This window comes from Monopterus albus, unplaced genomic scaffold (assembly GCF_001952655.1).
Source record: "Monopterus albus unplaced genomic scaffold, M_albus_1.0 scaffold3.1, whole genome shotgun sequence".
Classification (NCBI taxonomy): domain Eukaryota; kingdom Metazoa; phylum Chordata; class Actinopteri; order Synbranchiformes; family Synbranchidae; genus Monopterus; species Monopterus albus.
The window spans coordinates 4726651-4752797 of record NW_018127883.1 but is presented as its reverse complement, the minus strand read 5'-3'; the positions used below and the strand labels follow the sequence as shown (position 1 = coordinate 4752797).

Genomic DNA, 26147 nt, shown 5'->3' with positions numbered 1-26147 from the left:
CCGGCCAAGTCGGCCCCGGCCAAGTCGGCCCCTGCCAAGTCGGCCCCTGCCCCTGCACCCGCCAAGTCTACTGCAGCTCCAGTAGACTTGGGTGTCTATGTGGTGGACTATGTCACTAACGATGTCCCAGTGATGGCAGTGCCCCCTGTGGGATTGCAGCAGGCTCCTACTGTTGTTGTAAAAGCACAGGAGCCAAAGAGGAAGGCCTCCAAGAAAAAAACTGAGCCTGGTAAGCAGATATGTTTAGAGATATATACTTACCAATTTGGTAGTTTTAAATGTACATTCTATTAGAAATTGTCTTATGTTTTTTATTTTTTTATTTTCTGATATTATAGGTGACACTGTTTTACAAACTGTTGAAATCGACAGATAATGATCATGGCACGTGAAAAATGCATGTAGCTTCAGTCTTAAGAATCCTGGCTGTAGTGTGACCAGGCCTCTGAAGGACATCACATAACCTGCAGTTTCACCTGTGAACACTACATTTGTGCTTACTAACTTACCAAATTTCAGTAGTCTTACCCCGATTTAATTTATCTCCATTAAAAGAAAAAATGTCTTTGATCTTGGCTACTCTTGGTCCCAGATATTGTTTTTTTTTTTTTTTTTATGCTGAGGTCTACTTTTATGTGTGAGATGGTGTTACTGTACTGATGTGGTGTCCACATTAGTATTTGAATTCTCTGCAGACTGACTTTATCCACAAACCCTTTGCTGCATATCAGTGATCAGAACTACTGTTGTCTGTGAGTATATTGTTAAATGGTAAATCTAGTTAAACTAGAATGATGACTGTTAAATTTAGCCTTCTCATTTGAACTGATGGAAATGGTTGTCTAGGCAGGAACTGCATTAGCCATAACACTGGTGATAGTAATCGGACTTGAACGTCTGGAGGTTGAATGGGAGCGTGTTTGTACAGTTGAGTCATGCACACATAGACTCACAGTCTAAGATGATAATACCCTGCCAGTACTGACAAACTTCCTAGGTGTGTACCAGTGGGAAATGGTGCCAATGACAGTAGTGGGTAATATCTGGCACTCAGCTCTGGAGGGCAAAGAGCACACCGGCTTGTCCAAAGACCGCTGCCTTTTTTGTTAGCTGACAAAGGCTCTCAGTGCCCTGACAACGGGTGGTGGGGGTTCTCATTGCCCAAGGCTCGTCTCCGACTGGTGCCACAGTGCACCATCATTTTGCCATCCGAAGCTGCCTGAGGCCCTAGACCCAAGGGACAGTTCACAGTCTTGTCCTTTTCCTGAGGCAGTGTGGGAAGGCAGACTTGACTATGACAACCTAATGAGATGTGAAAGTGTCTGGCCTTTCAGTTGTAAAGATGAAATACATTTTGAATTCCCTATCTGTGTGTTTCATTGAAATGTTCTGTGTTTGCCTCTTTAGTGGCAGTGGTAGATTCTGCTGATGCTCCCCTCTACCTGCCCTACAAGGCTCTGGTATCCACCATCAGCAGCATGGTGTTCAGTGAGGGAGAGGCTCATAGGCTCATCGAGATCCTGTCTGAGAAAGTCGGCATCATTCAGGACACCTGGCACATGGTATGTAACACCGCTGCCACTGATGAGGAAGAGGACACCTTTTAGATACAGGTGCTTTGAGTATAGTTCACTGAATACATTGCAATCTTGAAGGGAGATTCACTTTGTTCTTTCTGTGTATGCTTGCATTGTTAGGCTACTCAGAAAGGAGACCCAGTGGCTATGCTGAAGAAACAACTGGAGGAGAGGGAGAAACAACTAGCAACAGAACAAGAGGATGCTTCTGCAGCAAAGAACCGTCTAAGAGAGCTCACCAAGGTTAGACAGATGGTGTCAGATTCCTGCCACAACACATCAGCTGGTCTATTGCCATGATTAGATCCTTACTACTAGTGAGACAAAAAGTGTAGTTTGACATGATGGCGGGACTAGGAGAAACGGGGCTAGCAAATTACATAGCTTCTCATGTGTTTTTGTCCTGAACCAGGCTCTGGGGGGATAATAGATTTCCTTTCTAAGATTTCATGGCACTAGTTGTGTTAATACTTGACTGTCAAATGACTGCTTGGCCACAGATATATTAGAATGAATCTGAATGTGCTCTCTGATTATGCTGTTTGCTTATCAGGAGCTGTCTGCAGAGAAGTCCAAGGTGGTCAGCGTGGAGGCGAGGCTGAGCTCCCAGCTGAGTAAGAAGGAACAAGAAATGATTGCCCTGCAAGCTCGCATGCAGGCCAGTTACCAAGACCATATAGCCCAGACCCAGAGGCTTAATGCAAAGGTTAGTTCTTAGATACAGGTGTTACACAATGTACAATTCATGTTTGTGCACTTGAGTTTACATTTTCTTTTTATGTTGCTCTCTTATTACTGCTAATGAGAAGTGAAGATACAGTTTTTCCTTTCCTGAAACTTGGTGTTCTTGAAAAAGAGCATGCAAGTGTTCAATATATTTACTTTATTAAAAAGAAAAAAAAATACTATTCCAGGTAATTAGCCTGCAAGACCAGCTGGAAAAGGGCCCCAGTGCCCAACTTGCTCGTCTCCAGCAAGAGAACTCCATTCTCCGTGATGCCCTCAACCAAGCCACTAGTCAGGCTGAGAGCAAGTGAGTCTTTCCCTGTAACACTAAACGAGAAACAAAACCCTCTTTATATTGATCTTAATAATAGTAAAAATTCATTAGTGTGTACAAGTCCCAGGCTTGAAGGTTTGCTTGTATTTTTTTAGCATATATCCTGATTCTTTCTGCCCGTCTCTGTTTTCTTTCTCTCCTTTATTCTGTATTTAGACAGAATGCGGAGCTGGCCAAGCTACGTCAGGAATGCGCTAAGTTAACCAAGGAACTCGGAGAGAAGACAGAAAGTGGGCATGCTGAGGAGCACATCAGGAAAGGGCTGGAGGCCAAGATCTCAGCTACTGAGAAGCAACTCTCCCTGCTACAGGTTGACGTGGGAATGCCACATCATCTCTACTATGAATTACATTGAACATAATCACGTTTCCACATGGAAACAGATTTATTCTATATTCTAGCTTTTTGTTTATGAACAGCCATTTAGTTGGAGACTACTGGGGTGTAAAGGTCTGCATATTCGTACCAGACTGTTTCAGTGCAGGATTTTAGGTTTAGTGCCGATGTACCAAATGCAATCTGTAATAGTCAACAGGAGGCTTATGTTATGTGTGGAACATTTCAGATCCGTGTTCCCACATGAACATATAAAGTAGTGGACTGGAGCACAAACACCTCACACTTAGCTTAGTCCAGCCTCTGGCTAAAGAACTTTATTGCTAATCAAACGAGAAGCCAGAGCTAGAAGACTCTCCCTTATCATTAAGGTCCCCTTTTTGCAAATACAATGGCTTCCTGGTGAAATACAACAACAGACAGACAAGTGGATAAGATGCCTTATTTGTTTATTGTGCTCTGGTCCACCAGTTCAGTGGTGTTTATGGCAAGATGTCAAACTTGCTCACTCTTTTCAAACAGCAACACGTGAACATGAATATTGCTGTTGTGAGGAAAAAAGAGTGAGGTACAAACACTGTTTCCTTCATCATTTAAACAGCCTTTCCCTGGTAGATGAAACATTTATTACTAGACGTTTGAGGCAGTATTCTGTTTCTTATTCAGTTTTATTATTACATATTTGTTTCTTTAAAAATGTAATAACGTTTTATAAACTTTTATAACTGATGTTTCTAAAAGTTCAGTGACAAGAAATGTTAGGACTTTTTTTCCCCCCATTGCTGTACCAAAAATGAACCAATCAAAACTGAGGTACATACCAAAACATGATTTTTGTGTACCATTACACCCCTAGTCTCTACAGATTGCAAGCCTAAGCTTTCCCACTTACTGTCTAGCCATTTAATGTTATGGGAAGGTTAACTGTCTTGCAATCGGCCCAGGCCTGCGCTGGAATGCAGCCATGCAATAATGGGGCTGCAGGGAAAAAGCTTCATAACACCAGCTGTGATGTGTGCGAGGAGAGGATCATGGCCTTTTGTAACTAGCTGTAAAAGGGCATGAACAATATGATGCTATTAACAACACGTGTCTTTTAAACATGCAGAGCATCCCTGTCTTAACATTAGCTTTTCATATACTGTCAGCCTACGCAGTCTTTCACTGATGGAATGCTGCTCGTCTGAACTATTAAGTTATGTGGAGCAAGTGAGTCAGAATGTCCTGACTGCATTCATTTCATTTAATCAGATGGGGTGTAGACTACATGCACTGATATTGCCTTGTGCTGCTAAATGGGATTATTCATGAACCTTTGCTGCCCCCTGCTGTTTGACATATTTAAATTAATTCTGTCATCAGGTCAGCCATGCGGAGAGCGAGCAGGCATTACAGAGGAGACTGGAGGAGGTGTGTGAGGAGCTCAGAACAACACAGAGTAGAAATAGCAGTCTGCAAGCCACTTTGGAAAAGGCCCAGCAGGACAGCAGTGCACTCTCAGGTCAGACACTGGGCAAACAATGTCTTAATGATGACCAGATGTTAAGGCTTAACTTGGTGTCCTAATGGCAAGGATTTAAAATCGGAAATTGGAATGACATCTTAGACATTTATGGAATTTTTCTGGAACCAGAGGAATAATTGAGTGCTTTGTTTTGTCCCTGCAGAATTTCAAGTGCACGTGGGGGGATTGGAGGCTAAGATCAGGGAGCGCTCGGCTCAGGTGGATGCCCTCACTGCCCAGCTGGAGGAGACTCAGGCAGAGAAAAGCCAGCTTGTACAGCAGGTGGCCTCCATCAACTCACTGCTGGAGGCCAGTCAGAGCAAGGCAGAGGAACAAACCAACCAGGTAGGACAGACTTTGTATATTTGACTTTTCTGAAATGGCCGAGCGCTGGACCACATAGTCACCCTTAATGACACGTGTCATGTCTGATTTGGCAGGTGAATATAGGAGAGCTGGAACAGCTAAAGATAAGGCAAGTGTTTGATCCCCCGCTTTTCATCTTTTGCATAAACATCTGTTCCATTTATTGATTTGAAATGCTGTGTCCTCCCTGCAGCCTTCAGGAGAGAGACAGCCAATTGAATGCTCTTCATGAAGATCTAAAACAGCTGCAGATGAAGCAGGAAGCTGCCGTATGTGTTGCAGACATCTGTTGTCAAATACTGTAGTATCACTTCTTGAATATTCAGATTTTTTTTTATTCATACAAAGAGGTCACTGCTAATGAAAAATAATCTTCCATTCTAATAGGAGAACACTATCATTGAACTTGAGCAAAGAAATAAAAGGTATAGTGCTTTTTACTATTTATTTTTTTGACTCAGATCTTAGACCTGCCTCACTTTTGTCAGCTTTTTGATTGTTTGTACTTGTCCCTTTAGGGAGGATGCCAGTCTTATCGCATCACTTCAGGATGAACTTAAGACTCTCAAAGAAGAGATGGTGCAACTTAAGAGCATGCCAGTAAGAGTTCCCTGGATGTGTTGCATGATTCTTGTTCTAAAGCTGCTGTACAGAGCGAAAAAATGTTCTCTGACATTTGCATGTCTTCTCTTATTTAGCAGTCAGATAGGTCCGAAGAGCTCAGACAACTACAGAACAGGTAAAGGACTTTGGGATATTAAAAGATCAGTCTCACACATTGTTACATTTGTTACTTACATCTCTATTTTTTTCTGTTTTGGTTGTGGACAGTCTGTCTGAGAAGGATGCCATTGTTACATCACTACAAGAGGAGTTGAGGGAACTGAGAGAAAAGACAACCAATGACGCAGTAAGGCTCTCCTTAGACAACGGTGTCTCATCAGTCGAACACAATCCCCTTACTGATTGTGCCATTCATTGTTTCAGCAGAGCACCATGTCACAGCTGACAGCTTTTCAAACCGAAACCAAAGAACTTCTCCAGACTCTGTTCCCACAGATACCCTTAGACACAGAGCAGGTAAGAAAAAGGAATTTCTGATTATTTTGGTCATTAGCTGTAAAAGATTATGCACATCATGATTATGTCTTACATTTTTGTGTTTTTATATTTGATTTTCTTTCTTTCTTTTTTTTTTTTTTTTTTTTTTTTTCCTCATTTAGTCCAAGTGGTTGCAAGTATTTACACAGAAAGCTCAGGAATCTCTGAGCCAGCAGAGCCAGGAGTCTCAGTCAAACACAGCATTGCTGGTAAAGCACAGTTTTACACCGTTGCCATGTACAGGTTTGAATTCTCAATAGAGGTGGTTCTGAATGTGTTTTTGTTTGTCTCAGGAGCTGCTTGAGAAACTGAAGGAGGCTGAGGAGAGCCATGGCTCCCTTCAGGCTGAATGTGACCAGTACAGGACAGTCCTAGCTGAAACGGTAAGTACCTGAATTTATAATGTATATTCAATATTTATAATGTGTATATATATATAATGTATATCCTTCCTCTTATGTATGCAGCTCATTTAATTCTGTTTCCCTTCTCATTTTAGGAAGGAATGCTGAAACATCTACAGAAAAGTGTGGAGGAGGAAGAGCTGGTATGGAAGTCCAAGATGGCTGACTCAGAAGAACAGTTGAGGGCGGTACGTTATAATACCTCCTTGAAACTATCATGACTTTTTTTTTTTTTTTTTTACTTTGTGTGGGTCCCCCAGCATTATTATTAAAAGATAACACCAGTCTCTCTCACACAACCAGGCTTTGGACAAAGTCAGTAAGATGGAGGCAGAAAACCTAAGTATAGAACAGGTGGGATTTTTTTTTTTCCCCCACACACACTTGTTTAAATAGACTCGAGGGAGGCTACAAAGTTAGAAACTTTTTTGGGTTTTCTCTGCAGTTGAAGGAGCAAATGATGCTTCTGGAAGCCCAACTGGAGAAGCAGTCAAACAACCAGGGGACCTCAGAGGAGATGGAGCAGGTACATGGACAGGTCACATCTATAGATTATAGCAGAAGTAGCACAGCTATTTTTATGTCTATGTTTGCTCTTTATGGTGGTGACATTTTTGCCTAACCAGTGGTCTGCCTAAAGAATTTGTAATCCATGCATGATATAACACTGAGTTTTTGGTGGAAGACGGAAACTTTAATGCCATTCTTTAATGGTATTGGTCTCTTGTGGTGCATTTAAAACAATTCCTGCCTAATTTCTGTTCATTTCTGTGCTGTATGGTGTTCAGCTGAAGCTGCAGCTGTCACAGTGTCAGAGCCAGCTGGATTTGGCCCAGAAGGAGGCCCAGGCACATAAGGAGGAGCTTGCACAGGTGACCTTACTGACTAAACTTTCTTTCCCATCTTCTTGACAATATTTCCACATTCATTAACCAGTGTAACTAAGGTGGGAAGCATACATGTTATTTGTGTGGTGTTACATGTCAAGGAATTTGCATAACTCCCTCCTTAATCTACATGACCAGCTAGGTAAGGTGTCAGTGATGATAGCACAAAGGATGGAGGTTGTATAACCAGTGACTAGCGATGGCTTCCTGTTTCAGGTCAGAGAGCAGCTGGGTGAGATCACGATGCTGGCTCAGCAAGAACACAATGGTCCAACTCAGGCTCAACCCAGTCAGGTCACAGGGCATCCTTGACTTTTGTCAGAGAGTACTGGACAGTGACTAGGACACTTCTCTAAGAATTCCCTTTGTTTGTTTCTTTAATTATTTCTCAAATGACCTTTGTTCAATTTAATAGAAAGTCCAAAAGACACATTTGTTGCTTTGCTTTGTTCCATATTTATTGAAACAGATTATTTTCACCTGACTTATATAGGCAAGATGCGGTCAAACCCATGTCCTAAATCAAGGATGTGGCCTTGATACACAAATACAGAGAAACCGATGACTCTGAAGAACTGCTGCATTTCCAGTCTGTCCAGTTCTCCTCTGACACAGTGGCTGTTAATGCTAACCTCTGTTTGTACTGACTTCATGGATAAAAGTCTAACCAGTGCTTTCTCTCACATTGTTCAGCATGCTCACCTTCTGTGTTTTCAGACATCTGTGTGTACAGTTATTAACAGCAACAGAAATTTTGTCTTTAGCCTTTCAGTAGTCTCAGAAGAAACTAACTTGGCACACTGGTTGAGCAGCTTTTGTGTGTGAGTGTAGTGCTGCTGCTTCGCCACAAGAGTGTCTGCATACACACGTACTGTATGTGTGTATATTTACTGTGTGCGTTTGTCTACCATCAGATCCAGAATGAGCTGAGTCAGACAACTGAGAAACTGCACAGGGAGGCGGCTCAGAGGCAGCAGTTCTCAGAAGAGTTTGAGCAGGTAGCAGTGGCCAATGAGCCATTCTCTCTAGTCTCATTACACCAAAGGGTTACTAATAAACTTTCACTGGGTAAAGTCACTGTGTGTTGGCAACCTCCAGGCCCAGAAGACTATAACAGAACTCCAGGCTCAGCTGGATCTGCTGAAGGACTCTGCAGAGTCACCACAGTCTGAGACAGAAGATGTTGTTCAGCTCAAGGTGTGTTAACAAGTAACATGCAGAATCCAAAGTTTTATTTTTGTCAGTCCTCAATTATTATAAATCACCATGAATTTGAACAATAAAACATCTTAATTTTTACAACAGCAGTTTATTTGAAAATTTTACTTAAAGTTTTTATTTCAAATTCTTGTCTTTTTGCCTTACCTTTATGCCAAATTTCTTGGTGACAATTATATTTCATAATGTCACTTGGCTGTTACTTTAGTTTGAATTACTGGTCTGCCTGTTACATAATTGGCTGTCTTGACTTGAAATGGAACAATCAGGGAGCATGGTGCTGTGAAAGAATAAAAATGTCCTGCAGTAAACTTACTGTGAAAATAAGCAGCATCATGTAATCCTTCATAATAAAAAGCTGTTATAAAGGTCACTGAATTTACTGTTTTATGGTTACAGAAAGACTGCATTTAATCACATGATTATTTCAGGTCTTGTAAGTAACACTTTGAGACTCCATATCGAGTCTCATTTTTGCCTTGAAGTAATGTCTGCTTCTGCTGTTGGAACAGGAGCGCCTGGAGAAGGAGAAGAAGCTGTCCAAAGATCTGGGCCAGGCAGCCACAAAGCTCCAGCAGCTTCTCAAGGCTTCTCAGGACCAGCTAACTAAAGAGAGAGATACGGTGAGAACACTACAGGAGCACCTGGAAGGCAAGGTGAGACAAGTGACAGTAAGTGGTAAGGCTACATATGTATATATTTAAGCTCAAACTCTTAGGAAGTTGGTTTGTTTTGACAATAACATCTTTATTTCTGTTTTTCAAGGGACAGTATGTGGCGCTGAAGGAAGGAACATCTGTCTGAGAGGAAATTTACAGTGGACACTATACAAAACTGCCAAATATGCCTTATGATTTCCATAGTTTTTCATTCCAAAACTTTTTTTTTCCTCTTGTACTGTAGGTGATTGCATTTGTTGCAACTCTAAGAATCATGTTTGGTACTATGAGCATTTCAAAGTGTGATTAGAGGAGAGAATCCTGCAAATTTAAAAAAAAAAAATCCACATTCTTTCAGCAATTCTGGCTATGTCAGAAGCTATTTATCCCCATGTCTTATATTCCAAACATTTGCATAGTTCAGTGTTAAAAGGGAAACCTGTGCAATTACTTTGTATGTCTTTTCTATGTGGTTGAATGATGGGAGCGTTTTATGTTTCGACAATGCATTTCCTTTGTGGCCTGCTTTCCTCTGTAGCTGGCTGCCAGTAACACACATTGACTTTCAATTGGTATGAATGAATAAACTACTGTGGAGCTCCGCAAAGTGTCTCAGTTGCTGCAAAGGTGTAATGAAAGGAGACAGGGAACAAAGTAAAAGTTTATTTTATATTCACTACATTTGACATAGTTTCAGATGCTGTGTGACTGGGGGTGGGTGGGGGGTGGAGCTGTTTGCAAAACTTGTTAAAGCTCTGCTGCGCAGATGGACTGTTTCTAGCAGGAAGTATTACAACGTCCTCATAGTAGCTTAATCATTTAACAGCAAAGTGTGTTATGAATTCTTTCCGGTAGCTCCGATGTTAACCTTAAAAACGGTGCGTGTTACACCGTGCAGTCTGGGGTCTCACATTTTAGTGTCACGAATTTGAAAATACGTTTATGATTGTAATTGCATAGAACCTGTGCACTATAGATCCAAATCCCCTGTACGTCACACTCTGCTAAACAGGACTGGTGTTATTTTATTTTAAAATGTAGCACAAGCTTTGGGGAAAAAGGTTTCGGGTTGTATCGATGACACCGTGTGCGTACAAAGGGCAAAGTCATCTGAGCTCGCTGGCTCGCCATAAATAGGAACTGTCTTAAAACGCCCACGTTAGACACCAGGAAGCAGGTTACGAGATGGCGTGTGACTGCTTTTTCAGCGGCCATATATGGTTTTGTTTTGGGCCTGATCGCCGTCTCACCCCGACCCCGCCCACACGCAGCGCACCGAGTTCCTGAAAACAGACGAACACTTGAGGGAGGGAGAGCGGGAGAAAACCCGGAACTAAACTGAAATAACTAGGTTTAACGGTTTTATTTGCGATAACTTGCTAAATTTAACTAAACTTGAATAGGGGACACACTAAATTCATGCGTTTAGCTTTCAGGGGCGGGTGTGATGTCGACGAACGGCGGAAGCAAACTTCCTCAAATCATGGTGCCAGCACAGCACGGACGGTCGGGGTTTTCCCCAGCATTTGGCTTAAATCACAATAAATCACCAGGACTACTGTTCACCGGGCTGATTTTGGTTATAGAAGGCTGGTCAGGTGTCCAGGTGGCTTCCAGGTTTTGTATTAGATTTTAAACCGCAGTAAATGTTTGTCAGGTGTGACATGAACAGATGAAGACGTCTTTGTGAGAAATGGTTAGAAACAAGCCAAACTCAGTTTAAAAAAATAAAAAACGGCACAGATTTTTTCCAAATGCAGGCAAGTAATTGCTGTGGTACCACCTAAAGGCAACACAAAATATCAAAAGGAACAAGTTTAACATTTTGGAAAACACTGTATAGTTTTCTGCTGAGACTTAGTTAAGATTGAGACCATTCATGTTTAACATTTGATTTAAATGCAGCTACAAATGTCACTTACAGGTAAACACTAGCTGTTTAGGTGGATAGCATCACTTGCAGTACCTGGCTTAACACAAGCAAAACCCTTAAAAAAAAAGTTACCATATTGCCTTTTTTAATTTTATTTTTAAAGGGTCAGTTTTCACCCAGTAATGTAAATGTAAACTGCCTATCAAAAACAATGGCACTGAACAGAGTATCACTAACATTAAGTGGATGGACATCTCAGGACTGACCACTGATGAGTGAGCTCAAGTTGACAATGTGACAAAACTAGGACAAAGCCAGGGGAAAGAAAAACAAAACACTAGGCCTATACAATTGGATGCATTGAATTTATTTGACAGACTGCTGCATTCTCACTGAAACATTTGTTTAATGTACCTTTTTCTAAAGGCTTTACAGGTGAACAGTCTAGAAAAACAGATTTAGGTCAAACTTACAGGCCAAGCTATTCTGACCTGGTAAACTCTAGCAGGGTGTCTAGGATATTTTACAGTCTATAAGCATATACAATGCACCAGTCATTATGAACAAATCCATAAAGTGAGACAAATGGTGGATACTGAAATATGCAAGTTTTTTTAACAGTACAACTGTACATAAATACCAAATTACTGCTTTGAGAAATTTAAATGTACCAGAAGTAAAGTAATGGTAAGGATATGTCAAAATGAATAAATTTACATCTGAACAGGACATATCTTGCAGTCAAGCTAGTGTGACTGGACAGTTTAGTAGGGCACAGAGTCTGGTGTTACAGGAATCCAATCCCATTCAGAGCCCAGCCTTTCCTTTAAGCTGTGTTGAACCAATCAAAAATAATAAAAACATGATTTGGAAACTTTGCTATTATCCTCTCAAATCCCCTTAAACTGACCCTGCTATGAAACAATGATGGTTAGTTTATTACTTAATCCCTAATGCCTAGAACAGATAGGGTGGCCCTCAAGCTTTATTAATCCCTAATGCCTGCAACAGACAGGGTGGCCCTCAAGCTTTGTTACAGTTTTCCCCAGTCTGTGTGCAAAGTCCTCCCTGTTGAAATCTGCAGCGTCATTTATCTGCATCTCATGTTTGATACCTGTTGAAGACATGAGAATTACTTAATGAGACACCATTTAACCGATGCAGTATTTGTAAAACATTAGTTAGGCTGAAGAATAAGCATTTTCATTTATATATATTTTTAAGACATCCTAGAAAAGATAAACTAAGACTTGACCAAATCAACTAAGCAGTAAAGACATTTACCTAGCATGGTCTTCTTTATAGAGTCCTTGGAACTGGCGAACTGCATTTTACACTTGATGTTTGCTGATTCAGGAGCCCTGATATGAAGAGAAATCATCATCCAAATGCCCCCCATAGGGACGGTTTAATTTAACAATCATTCACACAAACAAGAATCTAAATCCTCAGAATAAATTTAGCTCTTAAATACACGAGAACATTATAAGGACCTACCACAAGGCAAAGACCAGTTCTTCTTTTTTAGATTCGCAGGTTTCAAAGTGGCAGTCATACAGCCAGTAGCAGCACTTTTTGGGATCCATTAGATTCATGACGAACTTGAAGACATCATCCACGCCACTCAGATCTTTTTCCCGGTAAATTTCCTTCACGCAAATGTAACCATCTTTGATGTCAAACAGCACGAATCGTATACGTTCCTCCTGAACAGCATCATTTTTCACTACTTTCATTTCATTGTAGATCTCCTTAACCTGGTCAGCAACTTTTACTCCAGATGCCTATTTTGAGAAAACAAATATTACATGAAAGCATGCATAAAAATAAAAATTTGATCTGCAACTTCCTTTGCTGACATGTTTTATTTGATGTACTCTAAAGACAGCGTTTACTTCACAGGTTATATCAGTGAGCTAATGAATTCAAAATTTAATGTTCCACCACACATTAAGTTTCACAATTCTGTAAGATAGATCATAAGAAACCAAAAACAACAACAACAACAACAAAAAAAAATCAGCTAAATAACTGAATTACTAGTTTTCAACATGTCTAAAGAGAAAATGCAAATGACTGAATTTCAACTATTTTGTTCAAATAGTGACAAAGCAGCTCTTTTCTGTAAAGACTACTTCCTCATATCAATGCTGGGATTTAGTAAGTTCAGCCCAGTGTTTGACAGTTAAGTGTACAAATGCCTGAAAAATTAGACAAAAAAAGACTTTCACAGTTTGAGTACTTTGTATGATTTGGGTCTTTGCTTGTTCCTTTTGAGCCAACATTGTTCAGTTGTACTTTGGTTTTGAGATTGAAAGCAGAACTAAGAGATGAAGAAACAGGAAGTTCTTCAAAACTAGTCTTTAGAGAGAAGTGTTAATTCTATTGAGGCATTTCAGTGTGTCAAGATTATATATATATTTTATAAGCATTAACATGGCTTGGGTGTAGCTTCCCTATGAATTTTCATGGCTTTGGCTCTGTCACATTCCAGTCATTGTGGAACAAGTTAGCACAAGAAACACCGCCCCAAGGGATTTTCTCAGAACAAGTTTGAAACACGAACAAAGCTCCCTCCATTTTGGAGGCAAAGCCACACCTTGAATGAGCCCTTTCAAACACCAAGCTCTCTTTCCACTCAGCAAACCTTTCTCTCAAACAAATTAATGAAAATCTTACACTCTAGACATATTGACAACTAGGCTTCACTGAGTTTACACATTTATATAGCTAAAACTAATATATACTTTTCTAAGTTTGTCCATTTTTAGATCTCATATCCTGTGGGGAGCACAAATCACAGTGAAGTTGTAAACTGACACAGCATAAAGCAGTTCAGCCAAATTCCTTATGAATGGTACTCACCATTTTGCTTCTGATATGTGAAGGAAACAGGCAGTAGAGAAAAATGGCAGCAGCAGTTGAAATGCTGGAGGGTCATAAGGAAGGAGAAGCAGGTTGACTCATGGGGGAGGCGTTGCATAAATGAGCACACCTCCAAAGGCAGGCCCACTCCACCCCCTTTTTCCAGGTGTGACACAGTTTCAGCTGCAACTTCAGCAATTGCATTTAGTCAGATTATATTTAAATCCTAAATCAAAATGGATATATTTGCTTCATTGTCTGGCACACTTCAAAAAGTTGTATCTCTTTTTTTTATCTGCTTTAGTTTGGTGGAGGTAGAAATTCTTGTTTTTCAGGTAGAAATCCCAGGTGAGTCATAGTTAGGCGTGGCACAGAACACCCTATATGGAGAACACATCTATCCACATTTTAACTCATCTGCTGCTGAGATACAATTAAGTTGCCTTATAAGGTAAAAAGATAATAGTGAGAAAGCACAGATGTGCCTAACTGACGTAGTTATCTAATGATGAAGAGTCTCCATCAGATTCCAATAGTCATTGGTCAGCAGTTAGATGCACAAACATGCCTGGCTTGTTTTTGTTTTGTTGCTGAGGTCCAGCCTCCCATTTAAAATGAACAAATTACATGCACATGACATGCAGGTGCAAGGCTGATGAAAAGGGCATCTATTTAAAGAGTAAATATACAAATGTAAATAGTCAAGGGTTTGATCCAGACAGATCTTCATCAGGACAACAATGAAAACAAGTAAGAAAATGCATTTAAACAGTACCTATTGCAACTATAACTCTTTTCCATGTGTGTTATTGGAACAACTAAACCCTGAACTTCTTTGAGAAGTCCAGCAGTGCAGCTATGGAGGCCCAGGTCACAGGAGGGGAACCTTGGCCTCTTATCACTTTTCTCAGTTTTTTTTCCAGTTACATGTACATTAGTGAGTGTTTCTATTTTCTGTTCCTTTATACTTGCACTCCAGTAGCGCTTACTGATAACCTTTGTTACTTACTGTTCAGATTAATAATACAAAATAACCAACAAATATGATGCATTATTATAGGTTATGATAAGACTTTACTGATAAACTGGTAAGCTTGATAAGCTACCCAGTAGCATATAAAGTAACTAAAATTAGCCTTACCTTTACTAGCTGCAACATTTACTTTGACCTTTGGTGCTTTAAACATTATATTGATGCTTGTAATTTCTTTGTGTTTTTATATATCACTTCTTAAGAAAAACCTAAATAATATGTGTAAGGAGAAATTTGTTCACCCTGTATATTTATTATTTCATCGAATAGTAGTAGACTAGTTGAGATCTAGCATGTCTTTGTGTGTTATAAAATAGCTACTTTACAGTATGTCAATCAGATATGTGAGTAAAAAGGATTTAGTAAACATTTTTAAAATATTTAGGAATCACACAGCAAAACACAAAGGATTTCCTCAGTACTCGTTTAGTCCACAATGTGTAGTTCAAAATCTGTATGGTAAAGCTGCTGTCAGCTGTAAAATCATGCTTTTGAGTGCCTAAATGTCAACATGTCATATCTGGTAACACTTGTACTGGATTCTGTGACTTGTAAAACAAACTGAATTATCGTGTCAAACATCTGACTGTCTGTTTAGTAAAACTTTGACAAAATTACTTGTGAGCATTTGTTTTGAGGACTGCTTCTTAGGTTTATCATCAGAACTGTGTTGAGGCCTGCTTACCAGTTAAAAGCAGCCAGTGGTAACTTTTCGGTTGTGAAAGAGGAAACACAGCCCTGAACCACACAGGGCAGGAAATGGCTGCTGCATAGCTCTCTGCGAGTTGAAAACTTCATGCTGCTGCAAGCACATTTCAAGTCTGGCCACAACCCTTTCAGTGATGTCAAATGAAAAACATAATTTTTTGAGTATCGTGACATCTACTGGTAAATTTCAGGTACTGGACAATGTTTTCTTTCCACCAGTTATTAGATCTTCCCCTATGTTGGGTTTTTTTAAATGGCTACTGAAAAGTTATTTTTTCGCCCTGGTGTTTGTTTCTGGGTACTTATTATAATCTCCCTGGGTTTGGTTGGTTTATTTAATTTTTATTTTTACTTTTGTATTTGTTTTATTTTATCCAACTATGTTGTTTGTGAGAGGTATGTGTAGATTTTATGATTGTGTATTGATTTTTATTGTAACCCTGAGTTTTAAAAGGGCTATATAAATAAATGTACATTGCTTTGTGATGTCTAACTCTCGTACTCTGTGGAGTATAACACCATCTGCCACTGATGACTTTTGCCAGGTCCTGTCAATGTAACTGTTGCTCTTGAGGAAGCTGGTCACCATTCTTGCCAGAACCATGAAATAAATCTTTCCTCATACATTCAACAAGACAGTACTTCTGAACTGGCTGATGGAGCTGATGTTTTCCTCTTTGGGAATAAAAACCCTGTTGCCATTCTCTTGACATGATCTGTTTCTTCTACACTGTTCTCATCGGTTTCCACAGACTCCTGGGTCCAGTTCTTATACAGCTTTTAGGAGAGCCCATTTGGTCCCGTTGCTGATGCCGATCTGCCCCTTTTGAGGACCTCTCTGGCTCCATCCAGTCTTGGTGGCGAGGTGTTTTCATTTTGTATTTATGATGCATCTCCAAAATATAGTAAGTATGCAGTTTGTTTGCACGCACACCTCAGTTGTGCAAAGATGACTATTGACTCATTTTTAATTGCTTAGCAAAGACAACTCATTCTCACCCAGTTACTGTATGTTGCCATAATGGGTGTGTCAGGTGGAGACACGGAAGACGGATGGAGGTGTTACATGTTGTTTTGTACACATCTGATGTCAGTACACAAGAATTGAAATGACATGATCAGGTTTTAATGTCATTTCAATTGTATAAAATAACAAAAATAGAAAGAAAAGATTCCACATAAACAAGATGACAGAGGACAGACAAGCAAGCTACATCAATGTTACTTTCCTCACACACACACAACTGAGTACACCCATGTTCGCTATCATTAAATGTAAAATGATTAAGAATTTTAGAATAAGTGCATTATTTTAGGCTTGATTTTGTATATAAATACAATAGACTAGCCTATAATAAAAATCTGGGCCCCAAAGTACAACCTCACAGTGGTTACACCTATGATATCCAGTTAAGACTAATTGCATGAACAAGGCTATAAACTAGCCCATGAACACCAGAGCTTTCACAGTTTTGCCCTGAGTTGTCTAATACAGTGAGACTCCATATGGTGAGGTGAAGCAAGAGTGACTGTGAGACTTTATAAAGATAGGAAAGGGTATGAGAGCATCAGTAGGCTATTGAACATAAGCTGAAATGCAGTTACAACAGTGTTTAGGAGGTAAAGACAGAGCCATGCCACCAATAACGTAAGGTGCAGTGGCTGCCCTTTATATCCTAACAAGAAATTTGAAAGCCAAAACAAGTACATTTGTCATGTTTTCATAACAAACAGCAAAATTCATAGATAAGATCAAACTAAAGCTTCAGTAATTTTGTATGTTGACAAGCCTGCATCTCTGAACAGCAGTGTTCCAAGTGATGCCCCAAACTTTGTATTGTAGGAATTTGGTCCAGGTTCACTGAAGCCAAATGAGGCTAGTCATCCTCAAACTTGGCTGTCTCTTAAATATTTGTGTGGTTAGCCAGGCTCTGTGTCATGAAGTATGAGCAGGTCACTTGTCTCCACACTTTCACCAGTCCGTTTGTTTTGGCTCCCCATGAACAGGCCAGATGTGACACATGTGGATGGATTACCGAAAACCACACTGGTCTGCAAAAAAATGTGATCAGTGGAGTTGTTTCTTAACAATATCCGGCCCCACTGACTGTATTAATAGTTAATCAACAATCATTCACAGTGAAAAAACAGACATATTTCAGATTATTCTAACCATTTATTTTGTGTGATCTTTGCAAAATGTTATACATACTAATAATACAGAGATTTGTAGTTTCTTTATTTTGTCATTTGATAAAGGTTTTTCATCAGGTAAAAGAGCAAAACATCAACCAATAAGACAACTTTTTGTTTCGTCTGCATTCAAAAAAATTCAAAACTGGAATATATGAGTGATACAACGTACAGTATATTGTAAACATGGCGTTTTAAGCATCTATGTTTATGTGAAATGCCATTTTCACTCAGTTTGCTTAATTTATAAAAATACAAGTGAGTTGTAAGGGATTGTTGATTTACTGGACGTCCTCAGATGTCACACAGAGGTCTTTGCTTGTGTTGTCTCCAGAGTTAGTTAGTAGATTGCCAGGCACATCCACTGTAAGAGGGAGCAAAATGGTATAACGAGCTGACTAAACAAGAAATGCTGACAAACCAGCAGGGTTTGTTATTCTCTCACACACCTGTTGCATGTCCAGCTCAATCTTTCCTGAGTCACCTTTTTCCAGAGCTTTAAACATTTCTAGTTGAGAAAGAGAAATAATGTAAACATGCCACAGCTCAGTATGAGATACAGTTCATGTTTGTTGACACTTACTGTAGTGCATTTCCAGTTTAACAAGACAGCTCACAAAACCATCGAAGTCTATAGCATAGTGTGCATCGGCATAACGATTGACAATGGCCTGCAGCAAGGCACTGTTGATGTTGAAACCTGTGGAGGACAAATAGGCTTGGTCAGTTTCATGAATGTAGCTTATTTCTCATCCTGGGGAAGTATAGTGTTTTAAAAAGTGCCAGATATTGACATTGTGATAATGGTGGAATTGTGTTTCATGGCCTTGCCCATTATTGTTTTGTCCCTGTGCCAAAGCATATAAGAATCCTTTAACTAAGAAAGTCCTCTAACTGGCTTATCCAGTCTGCTAATAAATGCCTTCCTTTCTCACGTGCATACAAACATCCTGTTAGCTGTGAATCATGTTGTTATTTGTTCCTGCTCCGTAGTTTGAAACACTATTAGCCCAGAAAAAGGGTAAGCACTATATTTATGAAGCCGTATTTTAACTTTAAATCCTGTATCTCTTTTTTCTGTGTCTCATAACTTGATGAATAGGTGTCAACTATAGGGTAATACTTTGCTCAAGGATCACTTTGAGCTAATAATAAAATAGAAATAATTTGTCTTTGAAACTGGGTAAATGGCCAGTCTGCCATAACTGACAGTCATTAGTTGGATGTATGTGATGTATGTTACTCCTCATGTGATAATGTCCATTACCTGCTGCAGCAGCGGCATCTCTCATCTCATGTGTGCTCATGGTGCCAGAGTGGTCTGTGTCAATAAGCTTGAAGATCTCCTATATGACCCAGGCCAGACCCATGTTGTGTTAACAGATGCATCTAGGCATTCCAGCATGAGTGACTAACATTCATTTCAAACCGCATTAGACACAACTTACCAGGTATCTCTCCATTTTTTTCCAACACACGTAGAATTCTGTCAGTCCCAACGTGCAGGTTTCATCTTTCTGGAGAACGTTAAAGTTTATATGAACCTCAATCTGTGCATCTGGTGATTAATGATTTATTGGTCATTTATGTATCTTAGCCCCAAAGTTCTAATAATTTGAATATCCTCTCACAGCAACAGTAATGTTGCTGTGAGGACATTCACAGGTTTGAGGCACCATTACTGAACTGTAACAAAATCAGGGAGTCTTTAATTTTTCAGTTTTTAACAGGATACATCCAGCAGATTGACAATAAGGTGAGCTGTGTCAAGGCTGAAGCCCTTTGTCTTGATATCAGACCCTGTAAGAAAGTCACAAAACACAGCTAGCTTTAACTCTTAAATCAATAAAAATAATAGACTATAACTAAATTATTCAAAATTTCTTTGTACTTACGCTTAACACAAGGTTGTTCAAAATTACAGCCAATTCATAGGCACAAATCTCCATGTCCTGGTAGAAATATATAGATTATTATATGAAATGTAACTTCTTAGTCAATTTCAGAGATGATTAAACATTTCATTTACTGTCCCTCCACCTACATCACCAGCAATGCGCCTGAAGATCTCCTTAAAGTGAGGATCCACATCCTTCTCAGATGGTTCATTCTGTGAGACAGAGACACCACAAGTTTGTGTTAGTACTGGTAAATAAAAGCACTGTATTTTCAACTTTTAGGCAGGTTGAAATATCAGTGAATATTAAAACATATTCAAACTCAGTATTATGGTGGAAAGAAAATGTAAAAAAAAAAAAAAATCATATTATTCTAAGAAAGAGCAGCAAACCAGTCTGTAGATTTTCTTACCTCTTCTATTTTAACATGGATTTTCTTCTCCAGTCGACTAAAATAAATAAATAAATACATAACTGAGATTTACAGATTGAGTACTCTGCTGTCATGCAAGCAAATAGTATTTACAGAAATGTATGACTGTGAATTTAAGACGGCTGTGACCCGACTAGGAGCTGGTCTGTGATCTCAGCTTTGTCCACTAGATGGCGCCAATCAGCCTGCATTTTACTGTTAACACAGGTACCTGGAGGCAGCTTGTTTTTCTGAGAAGACCCTCAGAACGAAGTTGCCGTTCTTGTGAGGCTCGAAAGACGAGGGGATGATGACGTATTCCCCTGGAGGAAGCGTGAAGCGCTCACACACTTCACGTGTGTTGGTGAAGGAGCTCAGTGCTACATGGTTCTGACGCAGAAGTACATCAGGACCTAGACGAACATTGTTACGGCCTTTGTACTGGAGATGAACAGGAGATGAGTTTTACTACTGGAATGTCAGACAGCAGCCTATAAAGTCACAATGTAATCAAGCAATACTCTGATAATCTCGATGACTATTTTGCATTTAAAATTTTCATTTTAAATATGAAGTCATTAATGGTTTGTACAAGAACAAATACAGACCTCATCTGGGACCTGTAGAAAAAAAAAACAATGTGTTTTAGATCTGTCAGTTAGTTTAAAAAAAACAAACAGTAAAATGCAGAGTACTGATTTAATATAAAATATGAAATTATTTTGAGACACCTTATAAATGACAAAGCCAATGGACTCATGGTCACGGTTAAGTTTCTTCTGCTGGCGTGAATCCTTTTGCATCAACCCCACCAGAAAGGTGCATCCATCCTCCCCATCCAGAGGATTATCATCTACATCCTCCAGGCGTATCATAAACTGTGGGTTGGATGGGAATGTAGCTGGAACACACACAGATGTGTCATCATGTACATGAAGTAGTGTTGCTCAGGCATACATATGGTTTCTGTCCTACCTCGATTATTGCGGCAGCCACCAGCAGTGGAGCCAGTCCTCCACATCCCTTCAAACTGGGAGTGGCTCCAGCAACTTGTACTTTCGCTTGTGATCGAGTCTGGGGTCAAGTTACAGATCTCCAACTTGGAGAAATTCTTGGTGAAGTCTGAGAACGACATCCTGAGCAGAGGAACACATTACTCATAGTCTGAGCTTTAATAGTTATTTTGGTAATGTAAGATATTATGATTATCAATCGACATGACAGAATCAAGAAAATATCAAAGTTATTATATATATATACTGTAATGAAAATGAGAGGTTAAAGGAACAGATTTACCAGAACTCTCCATCTTCAGCCACGCTGTTCAAATTAGATTTCTCATCTTCATTGATGTAGTTCCATTCACGGGATCTAATTGTGATAAACAATCATGTTTTTAGGAAAAGCCTGGAATTAACCAGTGAGAGCTGATGGTTTATGAATATAGAGTGTGACTATTTACCCATCACTCCAAGGTCCTGTCCACTCCACCTGACCCCAGGGGTTCCTGAGGCGGACCAACTGTTCCCTGCTGCCACGGTAGTTAACCTGGAGGAGAATAAAAAAGATAGCAATATAACCTGCATGCAGTAAAAAAGAAACAAATTAACCAACAAAAAACAGACCCAAAAAAACTGTTAACAGTCTGGATAAATCATATACCTCTTCTGCACCAGTGAGTGAGTATGCATGTCCCTTGACAAGTTTGAGGGATGTAATTGCCTCTGAATCTCTGGCATTGGTAATCTGAAAGCAGCAGGAACAAACACTTTAGTCAAATGCCATCAGTAACACATTACTGCTGGTGTTTTTGTCTGCAAATTGGCATGCAAACCAGTGTAAAAGAATACTTACGTCAACAGAGCAACCTAGCAGCGACCCCAGGCTCAGGGCCTTCTGGATGATGTAGAACAGATTTGATGGTGCCTTGTTTAGCATGAATGTTTCTGCAATTCCTCCTGTGAAATCCTCAAAGCCCTCAATAGTGCTTCCACCTATCAGGGCCTCATAGCTGCCATTCAGTCTGTCAGACACAGGGAGGATATGAATAAATTCACCAAGCATATACAGTATTGTACATTTACCCTACATTAGTTTTTGATGCGGCAAAAGATGTAAATGGAAGAACCCATACTTAGCATAGGCCTTTTCCAGCAGCGGACTCCAAAACTCTGAGCCCTCAGCTGAGTGAACAAACAGCAGCTTGCCATCTTTGGTGGGTAAACGGTCATCAATCACCACGTCCGTCCAATTACCAAACTGCCAAAACTGAGAGGAAAATGTTCCCATCAGTAAACTCAGCATTACCTGTGGTCGGTCTGTCACACCACAGGCAATGTGAAGCTTTAAAATTCTAATCAAACTCAAAATTATGTACACGTTTCACTGTTTTTAATCTATTCTTTTACACAGCGTTCGTTATGAAACAATACAACACTGTTTGGTGTATCAGCTGCAGTTTGCTGGATTGACCTCAACTGTTACCTGGTGGTGGCACTGGAGGGACTGTTGAAAATTTGTATACAGGTACACTTTCTTTCACATGTGGTTAAGTATTGATCGCCATTGCAGGAGGACGATTAGAATGTGTTTTTGATAAAACTCATTTATTGTTGAATGGACTGAGTGGATCTCACCTTGATATAAGGAACTTATAAATTAAGGTTCAACAGTTACATCAAAAATGTGAATGATTGAGGTGCTAGATGAATTGTTGTATTGAACTCCAAATCTGTACTTGAAGATTTTGGACTGTGCAGCGTGTGTGTGCAAGTTTTTTTTTTTTAAATGGGTCATCATTACTGTTGTCTGGAAGGAAACAATTAAAAAGAAATCAAAAAAGCAGCTGAGACATCTTTGTCTGACCTTAAAATGAAATATCCCAGCATAATTTTCAGTGAAACTCTGTCCAGGGGGCACCACACGATCCAGGATCTGCTGGTCCATTGTCAGGGAGGCTATGGCAGCCAGGAGCCAGCAGTCACCTGTACAGTAACAGCAGATAGATGCTCTGGGATTGGGCAATATGTGACATTCACAACAGAGCAACAGCGCCATAAGCAGCATGTCACCACCAAAGTGATGATTGCAGTGCTGTTTGTGGTTCCCTTCCTAAAACCAAAACACCTCATCCATCCATTTGTTCACTTAATCTTTTCTCCATCCTCTTTCGCCTCACTTACCTAGAGCTCCTTGGCAAATGTCTGTCCTTGTAGCTCCATCAAGGATGAACTGGGGGTCGGAACAAAGCTCCTACAAAGAGCAACACACAATGGCAAACAGCTGAACAACTGAGATTACTTAAAATGTTTCCTGTAATTATGAGAGGTACAATTAAGATTCCTACATTTTAGATTAGGAATACATAGACAAATTACTGATGAAATGTATCATGCCAGTGAGAAGGTACTAGGAAATACTCCACTTAAAATGAAGCTTAAACTTTGGAAATAACATATTGGTATGATCCAACACATTTCTCACTCTCACTTCTGTTCCAGTGGAGGACATGAGGGATCCCAAATGATTCTTGTTCTCACAGGAGAAAATCCTGGATCTGAATTCTACAGTAAAAACAGTGATTTTTTTCAAGTGTAGTGTTTTACTTTACAGCTTGTATTTTTAAAACTATTATATTTACTTCTACCTCCACAAGTCCTGGCTTGGCAAGATTAAATAACTGCAACTGAATAAAAAAACACTTCTAGTACTTACTGTCAAGTCACTGTTAAGTTATCCAACCATAGTATAACGAACATTTCTAAGTATTTTTTGAGGGGTTTCTTACATTTGGTCTTTTCCAAACCACACCCTTCGTATTGGGTGAGTATGGTCCCAGTTCCTTGTAGCCAAGGGTTTTGCGCTCAGCTGGAAAAGTGTTGTCCTCAAACAGACGGTTGCTCTTCAGACACTGCTGGCGCAAATCATCATAATCCTGCTGTGAGAACTTCACTGGGGACTCGTTGGTACCAATACCCTGTTCCCTATCCTGCTTACGGGCCAGTCGATTTGCTGTGGATGTCATCCTTGCCTCTTACTTGTACAGAATATAGACTCCTGGATGGTGGAACTGGATTTCCCTCTTTGTGAGTTGGGTTCACCTGTGAACTGATCTCCCACCTGTAGACACAATCCAGATGTATCTTTGTCACAATATCCTTTATAGTTGCCTGAGGAAATGGGAAGAAAGGGTGGGATCATAGACAGGGAGAGGCGTTCACTATACAGGTGACACAAACAAAGCAGACAGCAGAAACCCTACGCAAATGTGAAACGAGATGGCTGTGACCACACCTCAAATGCAAACAGGTGAAGCACCATGCTCATTTCAGTTTTGTCTGTGTATTTGTGATGGGCAGTGTATTGCATTTATTGTCTCCCAGTCTATTAGCAGGGGAAAGAACATTATGTTTGATTTAGGCATTCTATAATGATCTATAGCATAGGCATCCCATTAGTGTGTATATAAAATATAGAAGTGTTTTTGGAGGGGATTACATCCAGCACACAAATATGAGAGTTGTGAAAGCTTAAATGCATGTAATGAAGCAACTGTTAAATTGAGCAAGACTAAGACTGGGATAATAATGACACTGCAACACTAAGCCCAGAGAATGTCTGCATCCAGTCAGCTGTGGAGCATATTATGTTTCAAAGTGTGACCTTATATTCTAATTTTGTTTTTATATCCTCTATACCTAATACACATAAGCCTACAGCAAAGTCAATCCTTAGTCAAACAGTTGTGTACTTCTGCTTGATGAGCTGGTTTAATCACACTGAGTATCAGCTGTTGAATGGAACACTGAAATAATAAGAGAAGATGATTCATTTCGTAATTGCTAGTACTGCATACACGTATAGTAAATAAGGATATGCATAAAAGGTAGTGAATGGCTGTTAATCCACCCTTGTTTAATTAAGTTTGCTCAGAAAGGAGTTTCAAACAACCAAAAGACATTTAATATTACTGTAGTGCTGGTGACTGTTAATGAGCTTTTGATCCAGTGTGGAAGCAAATGTGATGAGTTGCAGATGTATTTTATGTCTGACAAACCAGCTGATGACAGTAGATTGTCAGATCGTTTTTGTTTTATGAGCTAACTTTATTCTGAACTACATTTTTCAGTGCCAGCCTTCCACACCCTGTGGACATACAGTATGGGATATCTTGCTAAATAATGACTCTGAAGTTATCCACAGTGCCTCAAAAGCTCACTGTCTTAACTTTTGTGGGCATTTTGTAGAAGGGCGGGTCATAAACCAACTGTGTGTACAAAGTCTTGTTTGCAAACCTAACATGACAAATGAGTGCCAAAAATAACTACATCTCTCTTTTTCAGGCTTTCAGGCTTATGGTGAGGTTACTTATTTCCACTATGCACTGAGGACCATGTATAGTATTAAGGTAAACTGGGAGTAACCACTGTGAGTGCTGATGATATATGTATGCATGAGACATACAAAAAAGGACATAAATTGTTTAGTTTGCATAAGTAAAAATTCAACTAACTTTGTTCTACAGTGTAGGCCAAGCCGGAAAAACATTTGGTTATGTTATGGTTTAGCTCTGCTTCCTGATTTTGAGCTTTTATTTTGTTAGACTTCCTGCCCTGTGTCACTTTACCCCAGTTCTCAATCACTGTTCATGGTTTGCACCTGTTACTCATTATCTCCTGGTCTACAACCCATAAATACCTCCTCCTTCCCCCTCAGTGTCTTGCTGTCCATATTGAAGTGGCTGTTCACTCTGCTCCACGAGGCTCACCACACCCTGCTTTTTGTTCTGATTCTTGGCACCCATGTTGATGGCCGATGAGGCTTTGTTGACGCTTCGACACAGTATTCACACAAATGGTTCATTACTCGAGGCTTCAATGACACCGTGCCCCAGTAGGACATCTAGTGGTCAAGAAATTGAAGTGCAGTCAAGACGTGTCGCTTATTGGTTCATGGATTGTTTGGGATTTGTTTCACCATGCACATTCCTGTTTGACTACACTACATGGTTGTGTGGTTTCAAGCTGACATAAAACAAACATGAACACATGTTG

The 26147-nt window shown here is 39.8% G+C and overlaps 3 protein-coding genes across 3 annotated transcripts in view; 1 reads left to right on the top strand and 2 right to left on the bottom strand.

The window, feature by feature from the left end:
• Nucleotides 1-9714, top strand: part of rrbp1a (ribosome binding protein 1a) — a 13187-nt gene extending 3473 nt beyond the window's left edge. The window contains exons 3-28 of the mRNA XM_020601018.1: nucleotides 1-229; nucleotides 1408-1562; nucleotides 1698-1820; nucleotides 2131-2283; nucleotides 2492-2610; nucleotides 2794-2947; nucleotides 4336-4474; nucleotides 4641-4822; nucleotides 4918-4952; nucleotides 5037-5112; nucleotides 5231-5268; nucleotides 5362-5443; nucleotides 5542-5582; nucleotides 5675-5753; nucleotides 5831-5923; nucleotides 6067-6153; nucleotides 6238-6327; nucleotides 6444-6536; nucleotides 6652-6702; nucleotides 6794-6874; nucleotides 7137-7220; nucleotides 7452-7529; nucleotides 8150-8233; nucleotides 8334-8432; nucleotides 8966-9109; nucleotides 9219-9714. Coding sequence (XP_020456674.1) covers nucleotides 1-229; nucleotides 1408-1562; nucleotides 1698-1820; nucleotides 2131-2283; nucleotides 2492-2610; nucleotides 2794-2947; nucleotides 4336-4474; nucleotides 4641-4822; nucleotides 4918-4952; nucleotides 5037-5112; nucleotides 5231-5268; nucleotides 5362-5443; nucleotides 5542-5582; nucleotides 5675-5753; nucleotides 5831-5923; nucleotides 6067-6153; nucleotides 6238-6327; nucleotides 6444-6536; nucleotides 6652-6702; nucleotides 6794-6874; nucleotides 7137-7220; nucleotides 7452-7529; nucleotides 8150-8233; nucleotides 8334-8432; nucleotides 8966-9109; nucleotides 9219-9257 — 2628 coding nt within the window. The 3' untranslated portion in view covers nucleotides 9258-9714. The remainder of the gene's footprint in view (nucleotides 230-1407; nucleotides 1563-1697; nucleotides 1821-2130; nucleotides 2284-2491; nucleotides 2611-2793; nucleotides 2948-4335; nucleotides 4475-4640; nucleotides 4823-4917; nucleotides 4953-5036; nucleotides 5113-5230; nucleotides 5269-5361; nucleotides 5444-5541; nucleotides 5583-5674; nucleotides 5754-5830; nucleotides 5924-6066; nucleotides 6154-6237; nucleotides 6328-6443; nucleotides 6537-6651; nucleotides 6703-6793; nucleotides 6875-7136; nucleotides 7221-7451; nucleotides 7530-8149; nucleotides 8234-8333; nucleotides 8433-8965; nucleotides 9110-9218) is intronic.
• A 1617-nt stretch (nucleotides 9715-11331) lies between these two features.
• cfl1l (cofilin 1 (non-muscle), like) lies at nucleotides 11332-14016 on the bottom strand. Its single transcript, XM_020598212.1, has 4 exons — nucleotides 13851-14016; nucleotides 12483-12769; nucleotides 12270-12346; nucleotides 11332-12099 (listed from the first exon to the last, which is right to left on the bottom strand). The coding sequence occupies exons 1-4, from the start codon at nucleotides 13851-13853 to the stop codon at nucleotides 11981-11983; spliced, it is 486 nt and encodes a 161-aa protein (XP_020453868.1). The 5' UTR covers nucleotides 13854-14016; the 3' UTR covers nucleotides 11332-11980.
• Nucleotides 14017-18143: 4127 nt separating this feature from the next.
• LOC109960723 (calpain-2 catalytic subunit-like) lies at nucleotides 18144-24143 on the bottom strand. The gene is made up of 19 exons (XM_020601005.1): nucleotides 23882-24143; nucleotides 23277-23346; nucleotides 22960-23078; nucleotides 22229-22362; nucleotides 21949-22117; nucleotides 21757-21840; nucleotides 21557-21642; nucleotides 21391-21465; nucleotides 21070-21230; nucleotides 20826-20995; nucleotides 20703-20714; nucleotides 20327-20535; nucleotides 20095-20131; nucleotides 19834-19894; nucleotides 19520-19584; nucleotides 19233-19301; nucleotides 19052-19130; nucleotides 18368-18484; nucleotides 18144-18292 (listed from the first exon to the last, which is right to left on the bottom strand). The coding sequence occupies exons 1-19, from the start codon at nucleotides 24116-24118 to the stop codon at nucleotides 18183-18185; spliced, it is 2064 nt and encodes a 687-aa protein (XP_020456661.1). The 5' UTR covers nucleotides 24119-24143; the 3' UTR covers nucleotides 18144-18182.
• Between the last annotated feature and the right edge of the window lie 2004 nt (nucleotides 24144-26147).

What these genes read in the sequence shown, in the direction of transcription:
- cfl1l (XM_020598212.1), bottom strand. An exon ending in GAACTGGTCTTTGCCTTGTG is followed by an intron (nt 12,347 to 12,482) that starts GTAGGTCCTTAT and finishes TCTTCATATCAG; the next exon opens with GGCTCCTGAATCAGCAAACA. An exon ending in TATAAAGAAGACCATGCTAG is followed by an intron (nt 12,100 to 12,269) that starts GTAAATGTCTTT and finishes TGTCTTCAACAG; the next exon opens with GTATCAAACATGAGATGCAG.
- LOC109960723 (XM_020601005.1), bottom strand. Translation starts at nt 24,118, where the DNA reads ATGACATCCACAGCAAATCGACTGGCCCGTAAGCAGGATAGGGAACAG. An exon ending in CACTCACTGGTGCAGAAGAG is followed by an intron (nt 21,643 to 21,756) that starts GTATATGATTTA and finishes ATTCTCCTCCAG; the next exon opens with GTTAACTACCGTGGCAGCAG. An exon ending in GCTGAAGATGGAGAGTTCTG is followed by an intron (nt 21,231 to 21,390) that starts GTAAATCTGTTC and finishes TCCTCTGCTCAG; the next exon opens with GATGTCGTTCTCAGACTTCA.